The sequence below is a fragment of the Nematolebias whitei genome, chromosome 8, assembly GCF_014905685.2.
Source record: "Nematolebias whitei isolate Nwh7 chromosome 8, NemWhi1, whole genome shotgun sequence".
In the NCBI taxonomy this organism is placed as follows: domain Eukaryota; kingdom Metazoa; phylum Chordata; class Actinopteri; order Cyprinodontiformes; family Rivulidae; genus Nematolebias; species Nematolebias whitei.
This window is the reverse complement of record NC_056505.1, coordinates 20,532,851-20,554,989: the sequence shown is the minus strand read 5'-3', so window position 1 is coordinate 20,554,989 and position 22,139 is coordinate 20,532,851. Positions and strand designations below refer to the sequence as shown.

General features: G+C 39.9%; 1 protein-coding gene across 1 annotated transcript; it reads right to left on the bottom strand.

Moving 5' to 3' along the window:
* Positions 1–5,074: 5,074 nt before the first annotated feature.
* wscd2 (WSC domain containing 2) lies at positions 5,075–21,534 on the bottom strand. Its single transcript, XM_037680416.1, has 8 exons — positions 21,043–21,534; positions 18,617–18,731; positions 15,610–15,794; positions 13,356–13,477; positions 13,102–13,276; positions 11,578–11,742; positions 11,289–11,489; positions 5,075–5,427 (listed from the first exon to the last, which is right to left on the bottom strand). The coding sequence occupies exons 1-8, from the start codon at positions 21,431–21,433 to the stop codon at positions 5,075–5,077; spliced, it is 1,707 nt and encodes a 568-aa protein (XP_037536344.1). The 5' UTR covers positions 21,434–21,534.
* Between the last annotated feature and the right edge of the window lie 605 nt (positions 21,535–22,139).

Sequence of the window (22,139 nt, the reverse complement as noted above, 5' to 3'; positions counted from 1 at the left end):
ATTTGTCTGCATGTTAACAAAATATCTCATGAACCAGGTTGGGCTTAAATGAAATTCTCAGAAGGTAATTATTAGATGTACATTTACAACATATGTATTTTCTGTGTCAATCTGATACAAAGATTTAAAAAATGTGGCTATGAATCAGTCTGTTTTACAGATGTTGAGGTAAAATTGGTGAGTCTTCCTCAACATGTGGGGTTTCTGTCTCTTCTGAGTTTTTATACATTTCCCTGTGTTTTCTCTTCCTTGTGTGCAGCTCCTCTCACTCTTGTCTTCACTCCCAATCACCCCAGGTAGTTCTGATTCATGTCTCATTAGTTCCGGTATAATGTCTGGGTCTTTTCTCTCCTCCTGTCTGGGCATTATCCTTCCCATGGCCATGTGTTTCTGCTCATCTGTCTTCTCCTTAAAAGCAAGTTTTTGGCTGCCCTGTCAGCTCAGTTATGTTTTGTAAAATAAATTTACTTTTACCTTGGAGTCTACTGCCTCTACCTGCACGTGGGTTCACCATTAAAAGCAGAAATATGTCACAACACACATTTAAATGGCTAATAGATCAAGCAACAGGTGTTTGCTGATGACGCCGCTCTCGTAACCCACCCGGAACCAGCCCTGCAGTGTATGGTGTCCAGCTTCGCAGACGCTGTCCAGCACTTTGTCCTGGAGAGCAGTCTGAAGAAGATGGAGGTGCTAGCTACACCAACCAGCACCTGGTGAGCAGTACCATCTCCCTCACATCGACATCGGCGAGACGGAGCTGAAAGCTGTCCAGCAGTTCCCCTATCTTGGGTGCATCATCTCCTCAGACCCTAAGATAGACAATGAGATCGACAGCAGATGTGAGCAGCGCCTTTGGCAGGCTCTGCAAAAGTGTGGTCAAATAAAGACCTGAAGACGAGGACCAACATCAGTGTGTACAGAGACACTGTAGTGACCACCCTCTTGGCTCTGAATCATGGGTCACCTACAGCCATCATATACAGCTCCTCGAACGTTTCCACCAACATTTCTCCGCTCCATCCTCAACATCCTCTGGAGTGATTTTGTAACCAACGTAGAGATTCTCCAGGAGGCGAAGATCACCAGCATCGAGGAATACTGCTCAAGGCTTGCCTTCATTGGGCAGGGCATGTGTCCAGGATGGAGGACCACCGCCTACCTAAGATTGTGTTGTATGGCAAGCTGTCCTCTGAGTGGCGCAAGAGAGGGGCACCACAGAAACACTACAAAGACCCTCATCAAGGCCTCCCTGAACGTGAGACATATTGATCCTCCCAAAACTGGTCCACGCTCGCCGCTGACCGTGGCGCCTGGTGGTCAACCATCCACAAGGCGGTGGGCTCCTTTGAGACAGAAAGATGTGCCAGCTTGGAGGACAAGCAAAGCAGGAGAAAGAAGAGAGAGCACCCACCCCTGACCAGACATTCACATTCACTTGCAGCCACTGAAGCTGAGGCTGCCGCTCCAGGATCGGTCTCATCTGCCACCAGATGGCCTGCAGTCGTTGACACCTTCATGATCTTCAGAGACGAAGCCAAGTCAGAGAGAGAGAGAGAGAGAGAGAGAGAGAGCGAGAGAGCGAGAGAGCGAGAGAGAGCGAGCAACAGGTGGTGGGTGATGTGCGTTATTTAATTCATTTATTTAAAAATCAATGTAATACATACGACTGCCTTTGTTTTAGGACCTGTTATCATAATGCTTATAATTTATTCACTATACTCATGGTGGCTGAGATGGGATAGAGGCAGGGCAGCCAACTTGGGACCCAAAAGTCCCAGGTTCAATCTCCAGTCATTGCACATCTCATGTTGTCTCTGAACAGGATACCCTATCCCCAGTTGCTCCCCGGACACTTTCAATAGCTGCCCACTGCTCCACCTGGGGATGGATGGGTTAAATGCAAAGAGCCATTGTATGGGAACATACAATGATGACTATAAATTCTTCTTATTATTTCATCATGATAAAGAAAACAGTTTCTAATCTATCCTGATGCATGCTCAATAATCCAGGTAGAAAAATCTAAAAAAGTTCAATCTGGTCCTCTGGACATGGACAGAGGACCAGATTGAACATTTTTAGAGTTTCTAATCTAGGTTTTAAAATGGACAGTGATTTTAAATTAGATTGGAGCGGAGGTCAAGGCCAATTTTTTATCACCTAACCTACCTGGCTAACAAGGTAAAGTTGATCCTCACACAACAACAGCTGGAAACAGTAATCCATGCCTTTGTCACCTCTCAGCAGGATTACTGTAATGCTCTTTACCTCGGAGTCAGCCAGTTCTCCCTCAGACGTCTCCAGTTGGTCCAGAGCGCTGCTGCTCAGCTTCTAACTGGAGTTCATAAGAGGGAGCACATCACCCCCACTCTGGCTTCACTCCACAGGCTGCCTGTTCATTTGAGAGTTAATTTTAAGATTCTTTATTTGTTTTAAGTTTAAATGCTTGCTCCATCCTTCTCTGAGCTTCTTCACCCATACTCTCCTGCTCGGTGCCTCAGATCAGCTGATCAGCTGCTCCCGGAGGTGCCGAGGTCCAAACGGAGGCTCAGAGGGGACAGAGCTTTTTCTGTTGCTGCTCCAAGACTGTGGAACGGTCTCCCTCTTCCCGTCAGATGAGTCTCTTCACTGTCCATTTTTAAAACTGTTTTAAAAACACACTGGCTTTGGCACAACCTGAGACCTGTTGTGCACGGTTTTGATTGTTTTTAGTGTGTTAACTCTTTTTATTCTTTTAATGTGTGTTAAATTTTCTTGACTTTATGGGTACGGCACTATGTTGCAGATGTGGTTGTTTTTAAAGGGCTTTATAAATAAAGTTATTATTTAGTATTAACAAACTTGTTTAAGGAGATCACCATACAAGTAACTGATACGTCATAGAGACAAAAATAACTGGAGAAAATGCCTTTTCTGTGAAAGCAGTGCAAACGCTGAGGGCTGTGACAGGGTTCCCAGCATGTCACAAAAACAAAATTCCCTGATCTTTCCCTGAGTAAACACTGAAATTCCAGCAGATTTTTCAGTCACACAAAATGTTCAGAACTTTAAGATGTATGCATTATTTAGTCAATTTTAAACTTGGCACGAAAAGGAAGGAAATTAATGTTTGCTTTTTTTCTTTGTTGTAGCAATGCTTCATGTCAATGTCATATCTTTGGAAGCCTGCTTATTTTCTTAAATGATGTCAGATTTGTAAGAAAAATGTTTGTGTTGAGCAGTAAGAGTCGAGAACGAGACAATTGTCAGCACCTGTGAACAAGCAGTGGTGATCCCAAATCTTCACAGTTTGGGACCAAACTCTAACCTTGAAGATGTCCATGCTCATGCCTACAGAGTTTATCAGACTATACATTCAGAATTTGGGAGTGGGGAGGATGGAATCACCAGTCTGCAGTCTGACCTCAACTCCATTAACACCCGTAGCTTGGGTGTACAGTTCATCCATGACCAACATAACCATGTTAGCTGACTTGCAACAAAAGCTGGTTGAAGAATGGGATGCCATCCCACAAGTGTGTGACTAAGCTGCTGAGCAGCATGAGGAAGTGGTGCCAGGTTGTTGTGGCTGTGTATGGTTCTTCCACATGCTATTGAAACCCATGTTTATTAAATAAACAAATAGTTAAAAGTGCCAATATATCTTTCTTCAGATTTAAGTCTTCCAGTTCAATGCTCACATACAGTGCATTTCTAACATAAGTAAAAACGACAGCACAGCATAGCTCTTTCTTTATTTGCTCATTTATTGAGGGTTACTACTTTACATTCACTTTGTAGAAAATACATTCAGAAGTAACACTTGTTCAGTAAGCGTCAGCTTGTCAGTGAAAGCAAGAGCCAGTAAATTTTAAAGCATTTGGTAAAAATAGAAATTTCTCCAATTTACTAATTTTAATACAAACAGTTCTGTATTAGAATTGTTTGTATGAGTCATAATATAAAAATAGAATTATTCTACTGAAAATGGAAGTTCTTTATTGTCAAATGGACCTAAGTCATCAGTATTTATATATATTTTTTACTTATAAAAAGGTATTTATTTGTATTTGCTCATTTTGAATATGGCAAAGCACTTTGAGTACTGAAATAGCTAACAAATGTTTTACCTGGAGTTTTCTGTTTTATTATGTATAAAAACATAAACAAAACATACTTTAACCACCTTTAAAGCTTTATTTAAAAACTGAAAGATAATCAGGATCATTGGCTGTGAAAAATAAATGGACAATAACACAATTAAAAGTAGCCTCCAGCCTGTAACATGACTGCGATACCTTCAGTGATCTTTGGGGAAGGTGCTGCACAGTGTAGTGCTTTTTTGGGAATTTAGTATCATAATTATTTTTTGCATCGAAGTCCAGTGTTCAGAAAACATTTTGATAATCAAGTTCGTCAGCGTGTGCGTTGTGCACCAGCGATAAATAAACACTAAAGACATAAATCCATCCTCTCTATGACTCAGGGCTTTTAAAAAGACTAATTCATCTAACTAAAATAAGTTTATTAGCTCTTGATTAACAAAAACACAGATAAAGTGAACAACATAAAAAGTCTGGAACACACAGATTCATCATTATCAAGCAGTCATACTCTACATATTGCATTTTCCCCTTTTGATGAGCAGGTTAGGTTTTCGAGAACTTCACATATAAAACATCTTTGTAACTTTGACAGCAGCCAAAAATATTTTTATTTCTAGTATTGTGTTATAGAACTGTACGTCAAATCAGTCAGTGCAGGCAGAAAAGCCTCTCCGTGGTCACAGCTGTTGTACCGTCTTGGTGTAAGGCATGTGCATAGAGCAGGGTAAGAAATGCTTTTCATTCAACCAATAAACAAAAAGGAAAGCGTTTTTAGAAACGTATGCATGTGTGAGGGCATGATTCTACAGAACTCCAACAAAAACGGGGTGAATTAGGAAGGTAGAGGCAGATGTACACCTACAGTCTTTATGAATGGAGATAAAACAAAGAGCTATGTTTTGTCCTCAGACGATTTGTGACGCAGTCTGTTGACAAAATTGCCACTTAAAAGCAGAAGTGAAACAAAAATAAGAAGATCACATTTATCATCTTGGCATATATTCTGCAGGGACTCCAGACATATTCCTTTTCTTCAAAGCAGCATCTACTGTTCTGATCAGTTTGTTAATGTCCTCTCTCATTTCAGGAGTGTACGGATCATACTCGAGCTTGCGTAGCCCCGATCGCTTGAAGTTTCCATCCTTCTGGCCCTCGACGCAGAGCAGGCGATCTTCTGAAACCTCCAAACCCAGGAACTGGACCATCCCTTTGAGCCGTGCAAAAAGGTCCCTCTTCAGATCCTCAAAGTGGACCACGTGGACGTTCCTCCCATAAGTCAGCCAGTCCAAGGTGTGTGAGGCCCACCAAGGAGCATAGTTCTTCACAAACTCAGGCCACTCTGCAAAATGAATGAAAAAACAGAAAACTTTAAATGCTCCATTAAACCCTCAGGCAGGAGACATATGACAATTATTGTGAGTATAGATCAGAAAGATGAATTTGTCTTTTGGTTTTGTGAAACAGTTTTATTTCATGTGAGTTTTCATATTTACAAAACGGCACACGTCTGTGCGAGAACAACATGAAGAAGAAATGAGGACATAGCAGAAAGTCCTGATGTCACTTAGATCGTCACATCTGTCACAATTTGTGGCAGAATGATGCAGTAAGTAATTTCCAAATGCCTGGACAGTTTCATAAGTGCTTTGGTTACCTGTCAAACTGCAGAACTTTTGGAGGAAAATAAAATCCTCTTTTTCTAACTTTTACTCAGTAGATATACGCCGGCCCATAAAAGCAGCAGCTGGCAGAAGCTGTGCTGCATTCGAGCGTATCGTCACTGCTCGGAGAGGTCGTCATTAAAGTTTCCAAACTGCTGAGTTTGCAGTGCCGTCTCAAAAACTAACAACTGAGGCAACTTTAATATTACTTTGGCATGGTCAAACTTTCTGTTATCCAGCAGTAAAGCATGTGAAAAATGACCTTACGTTCAAAGGTTTTAATTTAAAAATAGCAAATTCAGCCAAGATTCCTTCCTGAGATTCCAAATCAATAATCACAAAAGGCCTGATTTGTGCAACCACTAGTTAATATTTAGTTGCACTTTCTTCATTACAGCTGGTATATTCCCTCAATGGCTAACTATAAATTCTCAGTTCCCGTTTGTGGGATTTTTGTCTTTTTATTTATTCACCAAAATGCTATTAATTCTGTGAAATTGTTGTCGGTTTTACATGTACTGTTCTTATTAAATTAATCTACAGATTAAACCTACTTGGTTCTGAGGATTATCATCCTGTCCAGAAATAATGTCTTTTTAAAATTCTCTTAACAGAGTAATGTTTACCTTCTGATTTTGCTGGTACTTTACGAATAAAAATCTTGCACCTTGAAATGTTCTTCTTGTGGTGGACACAAAACAAGTGCAAATCATCAAAAATCCACCTTCAAACACAACATCTGAAGAGGTACTATGCACTGCATTTGAAATAAAATTTTGCACATTGGTTTTTTGATTGCAGTCGAAGTGATCTATTTTAAACTTCATCTGTAGATAAGACTTGTTTTCTAAATGTAACGTGTTTGTTCAATGGTTCATGTGCAGAATTGCTTGAAGGTCCCTGCTCAAGTCCTGAGTTGGACATTTTATTTATTCATTTACCATTTTTTGTCTTTTTTTTAACAATCCAACTTGCGTTATTCTCCAAATGTTTTTCAGAATATCAGGAAACTAACATAAACTCAACCATTTTTATATGAAAAAAATAGCTTTAAAATCTGAGAGCTATTTCCTCAAATCAAGAGCTTGACAAGCTCAGATAGTTTGGACTTGTGTCCAATTATATAATTACAGCATAGTCATATATCTCTTAAAGAAGTTCCTTCATTTGGGGGACTGATTTAAAAAAAAGTAAAAGTATCAGCAGGAATGAGAGAACAGAATGCTCTCCTGCTACAAGTGTTACTGAATTGTAGATAAATAATTTACAGACAATCAAAAATCAAACACATAAACTGAAATGCGGTCTGTTTGCTATTTTCCAAACTGTGGGAACAAAATGCTGAGCTACACTTGAACAGGAACTACTTGGACATTTCCAAGCTGTGGCTGCTTCTGCCTGCAATAATCAAACTCAGTGGCAACTGCACGAGACCTTAACCAGGGGTTTGCAACCTTTACAATCAAAAGAGCCATTTTACACCTTTGTTCACTAAATTAAAAGTGTCCAGAGCTGCAACAACCTGTTCCAGTATTCACATATTTGCAAAAGAAATAACAGGAAAACAGCTAAAACTAATACTTTTTTGTTTGTATAACAACCAATAAAATTCAGTTTTATGTTAATTTTGGTCAAAGCTTAAAAGAGCCGCTGCAGAGGAACCAAAGAGCCACATGTGGCTCCAGAGCCACAGATTACAGAACCCATGTCTTAAACCATATCAGCCTTACAAATGGTTTTAGGACCAAAACGTTTGCACGCTAGCATTGAACTGATGAGCTGCAGTTCTGAGCACATCAGAACTTATTTAAGAGAAATCTAAACTTAAATTACTGAGCCAAGACTAAACTGTATTCTTCCTCTGAATATTTTATTTTATTAAATTCTGGTTGTTAAATTTAGTTTTTTATTGTTATTATGGGGCAGCACGGTGGCGCAACTGGTAGAGCTGCTGCCTCTCAGCGAGCAGGTCCCTGGTTCAAACCCTGGTCCAGGGGCCTCTCTGGGTGGAGTTTGCATGTTCTCTCCATGCATGCGTGGGTTTTCTCCGGGTACTCCGGTTTCCTCCCACAGTCCAAAAACATGCATGTTAGGCTGATTGGTAACTCTAAATTGTCCCTAGGTGTGAGTGAGAGAGTGAATGGTTGTTTGTCTCGTTTGTCTCTATGTGGCCCTGCAATGGACTTGCGACCAGTCCAGGGTGTACCCCACCCCTCGCACAGTGATTGCTGAACATGGGCACCAGCGACCCCCGTGACCCAAAATGGAACAAACGGGTAAAGATAATGGATTGATGGATTATTATTATGTAGCTGTGAACAGCTGTTTGAAAGAATATTAATTGTTGTGTAACTCGCTCAAACATATAACAGAAAAAATAACTTCCTGTTATTTGTTAAATGACTCGTCCCCTCAGATAAGTCACACTTGTCATGGAGTTGACTTCATGAGGTCGCAAAAGTCTGCATCAGCATCCCTGACTCCATCTGAACCCCACCGCCTCCCTCTGTGGAGCTGAGTGAATCAAATGTGGGGCCCAGTATATAATGCCACACTGACAGACAGAGACATGAGCTTTTCTTTCTGTATTCGAAGAGACAGCTGTCAAAAATCGTGATGTTACTGCGTCACCAGCCCACCCACAGAAAGAGGAAACATTGGAAATGGCAGGCCAAATGTGCTGATGTTCTCAAAAAGAAACACAACTGCTGGGTCTGCAACTCTCCAGTCTCTGGAAAAATCGATTAAACCTCACAGGAAGCTGCAGAGACGATACAGGGCAAGACAAAACCAGTTGTCATGGTTACTGGAATACAGTAAGGTGGGTGGAGGCAGTGAGAAGATTTTAACCGATTAACTACAAAATGTGTTGTACATTAAAAAAAAAGATGAATTTTATCCTGTGTTGTGATAAATGAGTTCTTAAATATTCAGAAGATTTGTGAGGAAATTAACTAAACCACCATGACATCTTTAAATAGTTGCACAACGCACAAAAAGGATATGAAATGCCCAAAATTACAATATACTAGACAAATGAGATTCATCAGGAACATGTCATCTAAGAACAACTGGTGGACATGAGGGAGGTCCATTTAGTTATAGTTTCATATTCTAAAACACATGGTGACAAAATATTATGAGTACAGTAAATGCAAAGGGAAATAATTATTTTTCTACCAACATACATTTTATTACATGCATATTTTATTGTTAGTGTTTCACAAGTACAGAACATCTTTTTATGTAGCCTAACTTATCTGTTATACAGATTTAGTAAGTTTTGTATGATCCTAGCAAGTTATGATGTTGTGGATGAGTGTTCAGACCAAAAACAGGTTTTTCTAAAGGACAATATTGGCATTATTTTTATCTTTAACTGTTACCTCTCATTTGAACTTTAAATGTAAAGCTACATGTCAAAATTGCAAAGCTGGTAACAGTGTGCTCAAAAGAGCCCAAGAAAAGTTTTCTAATACAAAACACATTTTAGTATCTTTAACTTTTAACTTTTTATTTGTACAGTAAATGTAACCTTTGATTCGCATAAAATTGCTAACCAAGTTCGAATGACGTCTCCTAGTAATGAAATGCATTTGGTTTTCTATTTTTCGTTGTTAGCCTTTCATGCGTATGGTAAATGAAAGATAAACCTTCAAGCTCTTTCACAAAACAGTCATGCGAAATGGCAACAAAAATCAGTCCGTCTTCATGCTGCGTCTGATTGTTCATAAATCACTGATGGAGCTGGACAAGTCTCGCACACACGAGTTTCCAGAAAAAGTGAATACGTATGGTGAATCGTATGAAACGTGAAACGTATGTTGGAATCAGTCTCCCCATCATCACAGACATCTACACCTCCAGATGCAGGAAGAGGGCCACCTGCATCATGAAGGACCCCACCCACCCAGCACACACACTTTTTGCCCCACTCCCCTGAGGAAGGAGGTTAAGGAGCATTAAGTGTAGAACCACTAGACTGAGGAACAGCTTCTACCCTGAGGCTGTTAGACTCATGAACCTCTAACTAGAATAATCACTGTGAAAAACCATATCATGTTGCTGCTGATCTGTTTCATGTTGCTGCTGATCTGTTTCAATGTTGATGTGTTCATGCGTGCACATCTGCTCACAGACTCATGTTCATGTTTGTGGTGATGTTCAATGTTTTATGTTATGAGTGCTTAGTGTATATTTAGTTGATGTTTTTCTTAGTTCATATCTTAGATGTTATTACTGTTTTTCTTATACATTTTATTGTTGGATGTAACTGGGACCCTGCGTACATAATTTCGCTCCACCACATGTACCACATGAGGTGCGAATGACAATAAAGAAACTCTCTCTCTCTCTCTCTCTCTCAATCTTCCCTCAGTAATTAATCTGTTTGGTGTTTAATCCTGTAACTGGGTGGTCACACAGACCAGCTGTCATCACTTCTTCACATTAAGCCACAAAGCCAACGTGCCTTTTCAGACCGTTTTGGCTCTGCTACTACCTTGCTTTGTGGCACAAATGTGCATCTGTGGTGGGTTGGCTTTGACCCCTCTCATCACCTCAGTCCATTCAAAAATCCCACCAAGGTGGCCAGAAGGCATCCAAGTCCCAGTTTAAAGTGTTTTGTGCTAGAGCCTTTAGATCGTATGTGTCAAACTCTAGGCCTGGGGGCCAAATGTGGCCCTTGTTGACATCTTATCTGGCCCCCAAGATGATATGTGAAATGTAAAATACTTCTATCTATTGCATTTATTTCAGTAATGTTTGATTATGATGTTGAAAGCACAACAGAGAACATCAAATGAGACCAATCAAACTCTTGTTGAGGAACCTGTGACCAAGAAAAGATGCTGGGTATCTGATTTAGTTAATGTAATTTCTGAAATTGGCCCTTAGTTTGAAAAAGGTTTAAATTTTGGCCCCCTATTGTAAGTGAGTTTGACACCCCTGCTTTAGATTATCATAAGACTGATGAGAGGGCTAAGATGGCTGCCTGGTCTAATAACTGTTGGCTAAGGTCACCAATTAAGATGCAAGTGTGTATTTTCTCTTACTCGTCATCTCATACCCCAACATTTTCTAACTTTCAGGGTACAAAATTATGTTAAAAATGACTGAACATTTTCTACACACATATGCACAAAGTACACATATTAAATGTGAGATAAAGTCACAAGATAGGTGACCATGATTACATTCATCTGCGTGACTAAGGAAGTGGCTGGATGGTTCATTGTTTCATTTCTCTAAAAGCAGCTGATAAATGTATAATGGTGCACAAATGGTTTTGAATGGACGCATCAAAAAAATGTTGGAATCAGCCACGTTGGTTAGGCCTCAAACCATATTTCAATAATTTCCTCACCAAACTCCATCACCCTGCATGAAGTGTTTTGACTGAGTTTGTTGCTATTTTGTTAGATTCGATTTATATTTTTAAGCAAAGTGGGTATGTTTTAAAGTCATGGTGTACATTTCTGTTGTTTCTGCTTATCCATTCATTCATTCATTGTCATTACACAAAATATCAGGAACTTACCTTTCCCTTTCCAGTGAGCCTGTGAAGCAAATCCTATGTGCCCTCCATATTTTCTGTTAAATTCTGCCATGAGGGCTTTGTATGGGTTTCGGATCATGAGGATGCTCAAGTCAAAGGCTTCGATCTCTTTCCTGCCACTCTCATGCGTTTTAATGCAGACTGTCCTCCCACTCCTCCAGTGGTCACGTTCCCCTTTAAAGCCTACAACAACAATGCACAGTTTATGTATTTGATCTATTGATACGAGACTCTGAATGACTGATCATGTCATAAGTTTGTTGAAGTTCACCTTTGTTGTAAAGCGAGCCATCAAAGTAGAAGCTGCCTGTGTAGAAGCCGGTGGCGAGCTCGATGAGGTGGCGAGCCCATGTGTTACCAGCTCCGGGGAAACTGGCGAGAGCCACCAGCTGCTTCGCACGAGTGGGAAGGAAGTGTCGGTCCATGCAGCGGTTATCTATCGCCACAAACAGAACAATAAGGTGAATCATCCATTTGTTTTACAGAAACACTCATGCATGACATTGGCTTTCAATGGCTTTACAAAAATCATGTTGCTTTTAAGAAAACCTGCATCAAATAGATTCTGAAAGTTACTAACTTCCTGTTCATAAACAGTTTTGTAAAACTGACAAAGGTTTAATTATGAAACTTAGAAAACTGGAGGAAGTGATATTCACAAAAGTAAAAGAAACGGACATAGCTTGATGTTTTTCTGTTGAAGTGGGTATTATTAGCAAAGTTACCGTATGCTTGATGACAATTAAAAAAAAAAAAAAGCTCTTCATTAATCCATTTTAAGTTGAAGCAGGTGTTAAAACTAAACAGGTAGTCAGAATGCTCTTTTTATACTTCTGGCTTGAAAATAAACAGAAAATAAAATGTTTTGGAAGAAGATTTCTTCTTGATTCAGTTCAAAAATCGATGATCCAATTTTATTTGTTTTATAACTAAGAAACTGCAATAATATTAAAGTGTTCAGCAAAAAGCTAACAAATTACAGTTATGAGTAAATCAAATTCTTATTTACTACAACTTTAAAATACAACTTAATGCTTAATAAATGACTCAATGCTTGAGCAAAGTTCACACCATGAAATTATACAAACAGTGAACTTTTAGCTCTGGCTTCATTCAGTTTTAAATTTAAAAGGTTACAACAAGCATTCATTTTCTTTACTAACTTGTGAGCTTTTTGGTTTGGTTTTGATTTTGGTTTGAACAAAACCTGTTAGTTTATGCTGCTTTTAAACCAGGCTTCTCTGTTTTCGAACCTGTAGGTTTAAACAGTTTGTAAGATTTTTGGACGTATAGAACGTACAGAGAGGATGCTTAATGTGTGCGGTTATAGAACAAGAACCTAAAATAATTAATGTTTGAGGACCAGAATAAGCTCACTTGTTTTCTTAATAATTGAATCATCAACTAAACACTTGCATTTCTGTATTGGGTGATTAAAAAAAAAACATTTGCGTTAATGGTACTCAGTCAGGTATTTGTGAACTTTAAGACAAACACTTGTTAAATCTTTGTTATGTGGTAAGAGGTCAGTCTTGTCAAGAGTTATCTTTAGTTCTTAGCGTGGTCTGTTACACAAACACTTCTTATTTTAAATCAAATATAGTCAAACCTTTAATGCAGTTTGGTTAATTTATTTGAGGCTGCAGCACAGAGCTTGCGTGCCCGAATAAATGTTTCATGTCAAAACTGCACACAGGAAGTGGCTAACACATTTTATTTCCCCACACGCCTCTTTTCTTGTGTGTGTCGTCTACAAACTGCAGTGACTGTGCAGTCAACACACACTAAATGTTACCTTGAACCTGTGTCTGGTACACCACAAAGAACTTGTCATTTCCACAGTTCTCAAACTCTTCCCCTGAGCATCGGTGGAGACACATGTCCTCGTCCTCCAGCTCGTGAAGGGAGAAGAGAGACGTTGGGAAGCCGCAGTGACACCGGTCTCCAGCCAGAACTGCCAGCGACTTCTCCTGAGACAAAACAACCGTTGTACAGTGAGTGTACAGAGCCACGTCGTGCACAGTCCATCAACACGCGCTGCCTGCTCACCCTCTCCGTGCACATGTCCACACACTTGTCCACAGACATGTTCTGGATGACAGCGCTGAAGGGGAGCGCTGCGGTGACATTGTCCGGCCGGTGGAAACACCCTTTGAAAATGGCATTGCCATCTGAAAGAGAAAACAAACCAGAATGTTACTCACCAACAGAAAAACACAACACTGTGGGGGTTTTTTTTAGGCGACTGAACACAGCTTCCATCATAACAGCTCCCAGCCGCTGACCCCTGATGATGAGATCCCGTTGGGACTCTCTGCCGGTCTGCCGAGGCCCTGACCTGCCAGCAGACAGAACCACTAAACAGCGTTTACATCCTCGCTGCGTGATGATGACCTTTAACTGCTGGTCCTCCTACTGAGCACTGATGATGGACCATCACTAAACAAGACGAGTGGTTCTTTTATTTTACTTCAAGTTTTGCTATTGATTACAATAATATTCAGTAAATTTTACATCTTTAGACAGATGTTAAAATCAAAGTTAATGATTTGCTTTCAATACCTTGATTTATATTTTGAGCTTTATTGAGAAATTGATAAGATAAACTGGATTCTTTACCGGCAATGTTTCTTTCAAAGTATCAAAGCTCTATTTTTTTCACATTATTTATTTATTTTTAAGGGGTCAGATATAGGCGTGAAGTGAGGAGGAAGTGGAGATGTGCAAAGACTCAAGTCTTTTATTTATTTCTGGTTGCAGTCAGTTTGTGAAAGCTTGAAGGAAATGAGTCGCTCCAATCTTATGGCTTTCATTGTGACTGATAAGAGCAGTGAACATGATTTACAAATATACAGACAAAGCTAACGAGCTTTAATCAGTTCACAATATTAATTACAGTTTTTTTTTAATTATTTACTAAAAAATAACTATAAGGTGTTACAAACAAGACTAAAAAATAATTAGCAGAAAATGTATCTATCAATTATTTTCCATTTTATGTCAAATTTTATTTCCTTGAAATAAATTAATTGCATCATTTTCTGCTCAGGTGCTGCTGCAAATGTGGATGAAATGTTTCATTTTAGATTTTTTAAACAAGCAATTCCTTGAGAAGGAAAAAACTCAACTAAATGTTCTAATCACCGTTGAAACATATACGTGTGAACACGATATTTCTAAGGAGCAAAGCCCCAATGAGCTGCAGCAACACATTTACTGCGCTTCCTCTTTGATGCTCGGAACGGAGCTCACATGACGGACATCAGGGCTAGAGGTGAAGACGCCAACATGAAAAGCTTACACAGCACTTAAATAGGCAAACGGAGGGGGGAAAAGCAGAAACTGAACGCATAATAAACAAAACAAAACACCAGCAGGGAACTGGGAGAGAGGAGCTGTAGGTTTACTGTGGGTAGTAAAAAAAAAATATTAAAACTATATAGTGTATTCATGAAAATGGAAGACAGATGAGAAAAGGGAAGGGTAAAGGGAGGAAGGAGAAGGTGCAAAGTTTACTTCAGCTTTCTGAAGGGACTTTTTAAAGAGGAATATCTTACTTAATACTGACCTAAAGTCAAAATGTAAATTTTATACCACCTCGCAACATACTGTACTTTCAGTATGTGATGTAATGCTGAGTATTACTCTGACCCATACTTAACTGTTGTGTGCAGTCAGTGACTTTGTTGCTGTTTCTCTCATTATTTGTTTATATACATATATATATATATATATATATATATTCAAACATTTACATTTAACATTTAATTATTTTTGTGACATTTTGAACTGTATTTTGTTCATATTTGGTGCATTTGTTGAAGTGTGCTGTTGTGCATGTATTTATTAATGTCTAATGCTTCAGTACCTTAAGAAGTTTAGCTAATTTTGATGAAAATTGAACAATGATTAAGGCTTATTATTCTATACTATTAACACACACATGCCATACTTTAAAATTATTGGTCTTTTACAGCGGATGATCAGCCCTTTTCTGCTACTTCGCAGCTTTTCCTGCAGGCAGTGAAGTGTTTAGAAGTCAGACCACGGCTGGCTACATGTAGGTAGAACAGTTCTTACGGGAATTATGAAAATAAGAGCACAGCCATGCTCCCAACTGTAGCAATAATCCCCAAGTCTTTTACCTCAAAGAAACCAAGGATGTTTTTTTTGCAGCCTGTAATTCTCAGGTCTAATTCTTCTCACAACAGAGTTACAGTACGTGATCCTTCATAGTCTCCTTTAGTCTTTTTAGACAGCATCGCATGAGGAAGCTCAGGACTTGCATGAAGCAGAGACTCACAGCGGCGTGCAGACTCCTGGCTCAGCTCCAGCCTATAGATGGACAGTCTGTTGGCTCCTCCACACATGTTGCTTTTCTCTCCCTTACACTCAAAGTTGCATTCGCTCTCCGAGGTGTTGGGCGCCTGAATCTTGTGGCCACAGTAGCATTCTGCTCCGAACTCAAGACCTGCATACATGTAGCCTCTGGACACAGAGAAATAAAAAATAAAAATAAAAAAGTAAGCTGTATGTACAAGAAGACAAGATTAGTTGATTTTTCTGAGACTTCATCGTGCTGTCAAATCCTTCCCAGGCCAATACAATGTAATCTTCTGCACTGCTTGGTGAGCTGGAATCAATAAAAACAAACTAATTGTGCAACAGGGATGCTGAGGTAAAGATGAAAACACACACAAGATCATTCAAACATCTTTCGTTGGTGTCTGAAGATGAGTTATTTATTCTGCAGACTTCAACGACAAAGCCAGTGATCTTCGAGTGGCGTACATAAGAGTGAATCACATCTTTCCTTTCTTTATAAAGGTACTGACTCCCAAGAGACATCTCTCCAATGCAATTAGACGTTTAACATAGCGCACACACAGGACAAATCCCCTGGGCTGCCAGTCAGACCCACCCCTCTTTTGGCTGCTGTGTGTGGCCTCTCATTTGTTTGTCTGTTTTTATTAACCTGCTGCTCTGACAGAGGAGACAGGCGGGCTGAGGGGGGCAAGAACCGAAAGGCGAGAGGGAGCTGAAAACAAGCATCTTTCCTTGCTCCTGTTCTCAGCTCTGTGAATCAGTGATGGGTGTAATTTAATGCATTTGATAGAGCCGTCCCCGTGTATTCCACAGAGAGGAGAAAAGGAGGTGAGAAGAAGACGGTGTAGCAGTGGGAGGCAGGGTGGGAAGGGAACAGCAAAACAATGCACAGAGGAGAGAAATGCTTTCAAACATTTAGTATACATTTCTGCTTTTCAGAAAATGACTATAATATAAATTGATCAGACAATCTGATTAAGCATGCCCTTTGTATAAAGTGTACTGGGGTCTCATAATATACTCTATATAAATTGAATTTACTTTAATATTGTTAAGAAATGCCCTCTAAATGAAGCACTGGCAACACAATATTATGCCCTATGTGTTTTGCACACAGTATCTACTAGATTGCATGCTCAACTAGAGGTCAGGTGACTAAGATAACGGGTTAACCTGACCATTTAGATGGTAATATTTTATTAAATTAAAGTAAGAACTTTGGAGTGTCACATCATTTTATGTTGCTTCACAGCTCAAGGTTATCAACCTGGGTCTGCTGATGCCATAAAGAGGAAGTGAAACATGAACGCATCACCACTTCATCCAAATCAGTGTTTTGTCCTCTTCTAAATATGCTGAGTTCATCTACTTCAGAATGCCAAATAAGGTCACGTTAGGTCAAAATCAATGGTACTATCGGAGCTAATGCTGTTTATTTTGATTAGATAGCTCCTTACAGAATATAATACACATGATGAAAATCTCTTCATCATTCTAGTCAATTCAGTCATTTGAAAATCCCGCACGAGATGGGCAGGTGTTAAAAACATCTCGGTGTGGCTCAGCACTCAGATTTTCTTCAGCTGAACAGATTACAAGGTTTGTATGAAGGACCCAAATGCAGGAACTGAGGAGGCAGGTTCAAGACCTCAGCAAGATGTTTAATGACAAGACTAAGGTTAACAGATAAAATAATAAAAAAATAAATAAAAAAAATAAATAGATGAGTGTAAACAAATAAAATAATAATAATAAATAAATAATTATAAAATGAGTTAAAAAAAAACAGAAACAAAAATATGATTGCATTTTATTTGACAGTCATGCTCTTCATCATCTTGGAGCTCACAGTTTTACAACAGACACTGTAACTTATCAGTCTCATTTTGTGGTTCTTTAAGAAGTTTTTTCTGAAGCTTTTTGTGACAAAATTTTCATTATTATTTATTTTTTAACAAAATATTAATCAACAGATGCATCCTTCTAAGATCTAACATCATTTTTGTGAGATTGTTGTAAACTCTTGAGGTTCTGTATTAAAACTGTAATAAATTCAAGTTTAACTAAACTTTATTGTCATGACCATCACATTTGGTACATGAGATGGAACAAAATTATTTACACAAGGTCCCAGTTACAATCAAAAATAGCAAAATATACAGTATAAAAGAAACAGTATAAGGATCTAAGATATACACCAAGATAAACACTAAAACAAATGCCAGCCGGTACGCTAAAAGATCTAAGATTTACGCTAAACACTAATAATGTAAAACAATATGGAGTAATGACAGCAGCCCGAACATGAGTCTGTGGTGAGCAGATGGGTATGAATGAATACAGCAGCATAAGATAATCAGCAGCATGAGATAATCAGCAGCATGTATATCAGCAGCATGGATAATCAGCAGCATAAAATAATCAGCTGCATGAGATCAGCAGCATGGATAATCAGCAGCATGAATAATCAGCAGCATGAGATCAGCAGCATGGACAATCAGTAGCAGCACAAGATCATCTGCGTGGATAATCAGCAGCATAAAATAATCAGCAGCATGTGATCAGCAGCATGTATAATCAGCAGCATGGGATCATCAGCAGCATGAGATCAGCAGCATGGATAATCAGCAGCACAGATAAGTCACATATCATCAATGAAAGTGGCATAACAGTGATTGTTTTGGTTAGAGATTCATGAGTCTAACAGCTCACAGGGTAGAAGCTGTTCCTCAGTCTAGTGGTTCTGCGCTTAATGCTCCTCAACCTCCTGCCTGAGGGGAGCGGGGCAAAAAGTGTAAGACATAAGACTGTTTGTGGTTGAGTTCCTCATCGCCTTGTTTTTGCTATGATGTGCTCTTTAGATGTCAAAGAAGTACATTTATATTCAAAGGGATAATATTGCCCATTATTTCTCAAACATGAATTGGGTAAAAATAAGAGGGATGAATAACGAATGAGACTTTTGTTCTTTGCATGTGTCATACCTTTCTGCACAGTTGTCCTGGCAACGGAATACGGTCATTTTTTTGTAGTCAAAAAAGGAAACTCCTCTCAGTGCTCGCTTCTGAGTGTCATCAACATAGCAGCCAAAATACTTTGCTGAAAAAGAGAATCACAAATAAGTAACCTTCACAGAGAAAAACCTACACATTTAACACAAACGCTTCAAATGCAGGAGTCAGATCCAAAACGAACCTGCAGAAATTCTTGAAGGAAAGATTAAAAAGTGAAAATTCACTTGGAACCATTTTCTTCACAAGGCTGCAGAGTAGTAACATGTGGAGTCAGAAGTGGGGCAGGATCTTTATTTATTTATGAAGACACATATCCCCTTCTAGTGGCGTGTAACTGTAGTAGCAGTCATCTCATTGCATTTTTCAGAAAGTGTGTGAGGGGATGGGGCTGGGTTTTAGCAAAACCTCTGCAGAAGGATTCAGCGATCCTTCAACGTCTTCTTCGCTTTAATAAAATGCTGCTCTCTAGCTTTTCAATTAACCGGTCAATGAAGTTTCCAACAAAAACCACTTGTCTGTGCCACTACATCACAGTCCTTAAAAGAAAAATAGAAGAATTAAAAACTGTGTACCTTTAAAAACTGTGCCTCTTCCTCAGAAGATAATCTACTATATGACAGAATGATGATTAAAATGTTCTGTGTGTTCAGAATAACACGAGTTATGGGGTGTAGATGCACCTGAGTGAACCCTGCTGAGTCATGTTAGTGTTTTACGTGTTTGTTCTCATCAGTAAAGTATGCAGCACTCTGCGCTATTGCACCAAGCTGCATAAAAGTGTGCTGGAGCCTCTTCCACTGCACTGTTCCCTTTAATGTACAGTCAGAACCAGACACACACACGCACGCAGAGAGAAAGAGATGCTGTTCAGACTGAGAGGAGAAAAAAATACCCTTTAAACCAAACATGAGAGGGTTCTGGAGACGTTTTAGGCTACAGAGTAATGAGTGCTGCTGGATGCATGAGGGAAAACAAATGCTTTGAAGCTATTAATTACTCCATCATCACATTCAGCTCCTGTCCCAAGAGGTTAGTGTTACAGAAAAGGGAAATGTGCGAGAGGAGGAAAACTGAGCCAGACTGAGATCTTCACCCAACCCAATGCTTTAATGTGCATTAGAAACATAGAAAGATTCAGCTCTGAAGACGTTTTAAATCGTTGTTCTTGTTCAATCTTGTAAAAGAAAAAAAAGTTATTCATTTTTTTGTTGCTTAACTTTTGTCCCACTCACAAATGTTTCCCAAAGTCAAAAATTAGGCAGCCAATCTCATTTTGTCTGTGCAGAACAAACTCAAGCCTACTTGTCATGTTTCTGAGCAGCATTCATCACATGTCTGTGCAGAAATAACTAACTCTCTATCCTTGGTATTCTGGTACCATTTTAAAATAGAAACTTCCAGCAAAGTCATGACATCCCGACCAGTCCAGCAGTATTCAAACCAGATGTTTGCTCTTGCCCATCAAATGGTTTTATATTCAGGTAACTGGCATTTAAAGGTGTGAAATATGTCCCCCTAAAATGTTTTGCAGTGGAAAGAAGCTGCATAAAATAAAGCGAAAGTAACTAAACGGGCACTTGGGCACAGAGCTGTGTTTTTCTGAACGCTGTGAAAAGCGCTTTAAGGAAAAATAACTGAGCCAGAGATATGTTCAGTTCAGCTCATTTCACAGCAGTTTATTTGGAAAGCAGGAAGTAAGCAGGATATTTGTGCCATTCAAGTTCAGAATGTCAGCTGTGAACTGGCAGCCCCACACTGCAGCTTTTAGAAAAGACGTGCAGCCCAGGAGTTTACATGTAAACCTTTTCAGATGGATTATGGCTGCGCAGACTATTACAATAAGAGATAAAACCCTAAATCCTGCAGCCATGTAGTCATTTAGATGTTGTCATAATATAATCTGCCATTGTTTGGCTGAGCATGTGCTGGGCAGTGCAGAGCAAAGCTTCAGATGAGCACAGAGGGTGAGCTCCTTGAACAATTAACACAAAGAGACGACAGAGGACTTAACTCTCCATCTCTGTGCACTCTGAGGAGGTCTCCCCAGAGACCAAATACAGCTTGGACTCTTGAGCCATTAGGATGCAGCAGAGATTTATATCAACTATTTCACAATACCATGAATTGCTTTCCAGTATGTTATGAATTAGCTTGTACTGCAATAACAAGTATTTTATTCATACAGTAACTGAATATTGTTGATATTCGTCTTATACTTAATTTTCTGGTAATGTTTTTTACCCAATAAACAGATTAGCTATGAAACACCAACAGTGTATTTGCCCGTTTAAAGCCACCGAATCTCACATCTGCTGATTTGCATGAGTTTGTGTTTTTATTTAACATTAATGTATCGATATGAGGATAAAAAAAAAAGATAGCTGTGTTCACCTCACCTCGTCCATCGTCCATCTCTTTGGCATTGCGACCTTTGAGTGCACGGTTCCAGTTGCTGGTATAGTCTCCCCCCCTGCGCTCAGTGCCGTGGCTCTCGTGCCCGCTCTTTCTCATCCACCGAGGTCCAGGTTTCCGACCAGACCTGTGAGTCTCCTTAAACACTCTGCTCATGATGCCGAGCCCTCGGGTGTCTGATGATGCGGCTCGGTTGCCCGACTCTGAAGCTACGACAGAGACCCGGCTCCCTCGGGCCCCAGAACCTCGGTCCCTGACGAAGCCAGCGTGCAGGAAGACGAGGCTCCCAGCAGTCAAGTAGAGGAGGATGAGGGAGAAGAATCTGACAGGTTTCCTGCAGAAATAGCGCTGTATCCTCAGGAGAGGCTTGGCCATGCTGGCTCCCTCTGCCTCTTTGACACTCCCTCACAGTGAGAAAAACTCATAAAGCAAGAATCAATACCAGCTTTCTGTCTGCTCCCACCTCACAGCCCCACTGGGGGGGGGGGGGGGGGGGGGTGAAAAAAGCGTCAGTCAGAGTGTCTTAATCTTGTATGAAGGTCATCCCAGCGATCACATGACTCCTGTCTCACGTATGGATCTTCAGTGGCATAAGTGTGGTGCTCTGCATGGGTGCACCCTGCAGACTGAGTCCTCGTGAGGGTCTGTGTGTGTTCCCACCAACAGTCTAACACCCACAACCAGCTACAGGGCCATGGCATGAAAGGTGAGTGGCTCAAAGTGAAAGATGATCGCTCAATGCCGCCTCACTCCAGTTATCAGCCTGTACTGCGATGCTACAACAGCGCTGCAGTGGCACTTTCTCCCACGCTGTGCCGAAGGAAGAGGGCTATTTACCAGCTGAGCTGAGATCCTTTGGCTTTGTGAGGCTGGATAGTCACCAAGACATCCTGGCAAAAAAGGGTGTGACTCACCATCTGCAGTAAAAACACACACACAAGAAAAAATAAATAAGCACTCCAAAATAATATGAATCATTTGCAAGTAGCAGATACATAACCCAAACACGTTATGTAATGATCCAAAAGTTCCTGATAAGCTTAGCTTTATTCAGAATTATCAGTGGAAAATCAAACAAATT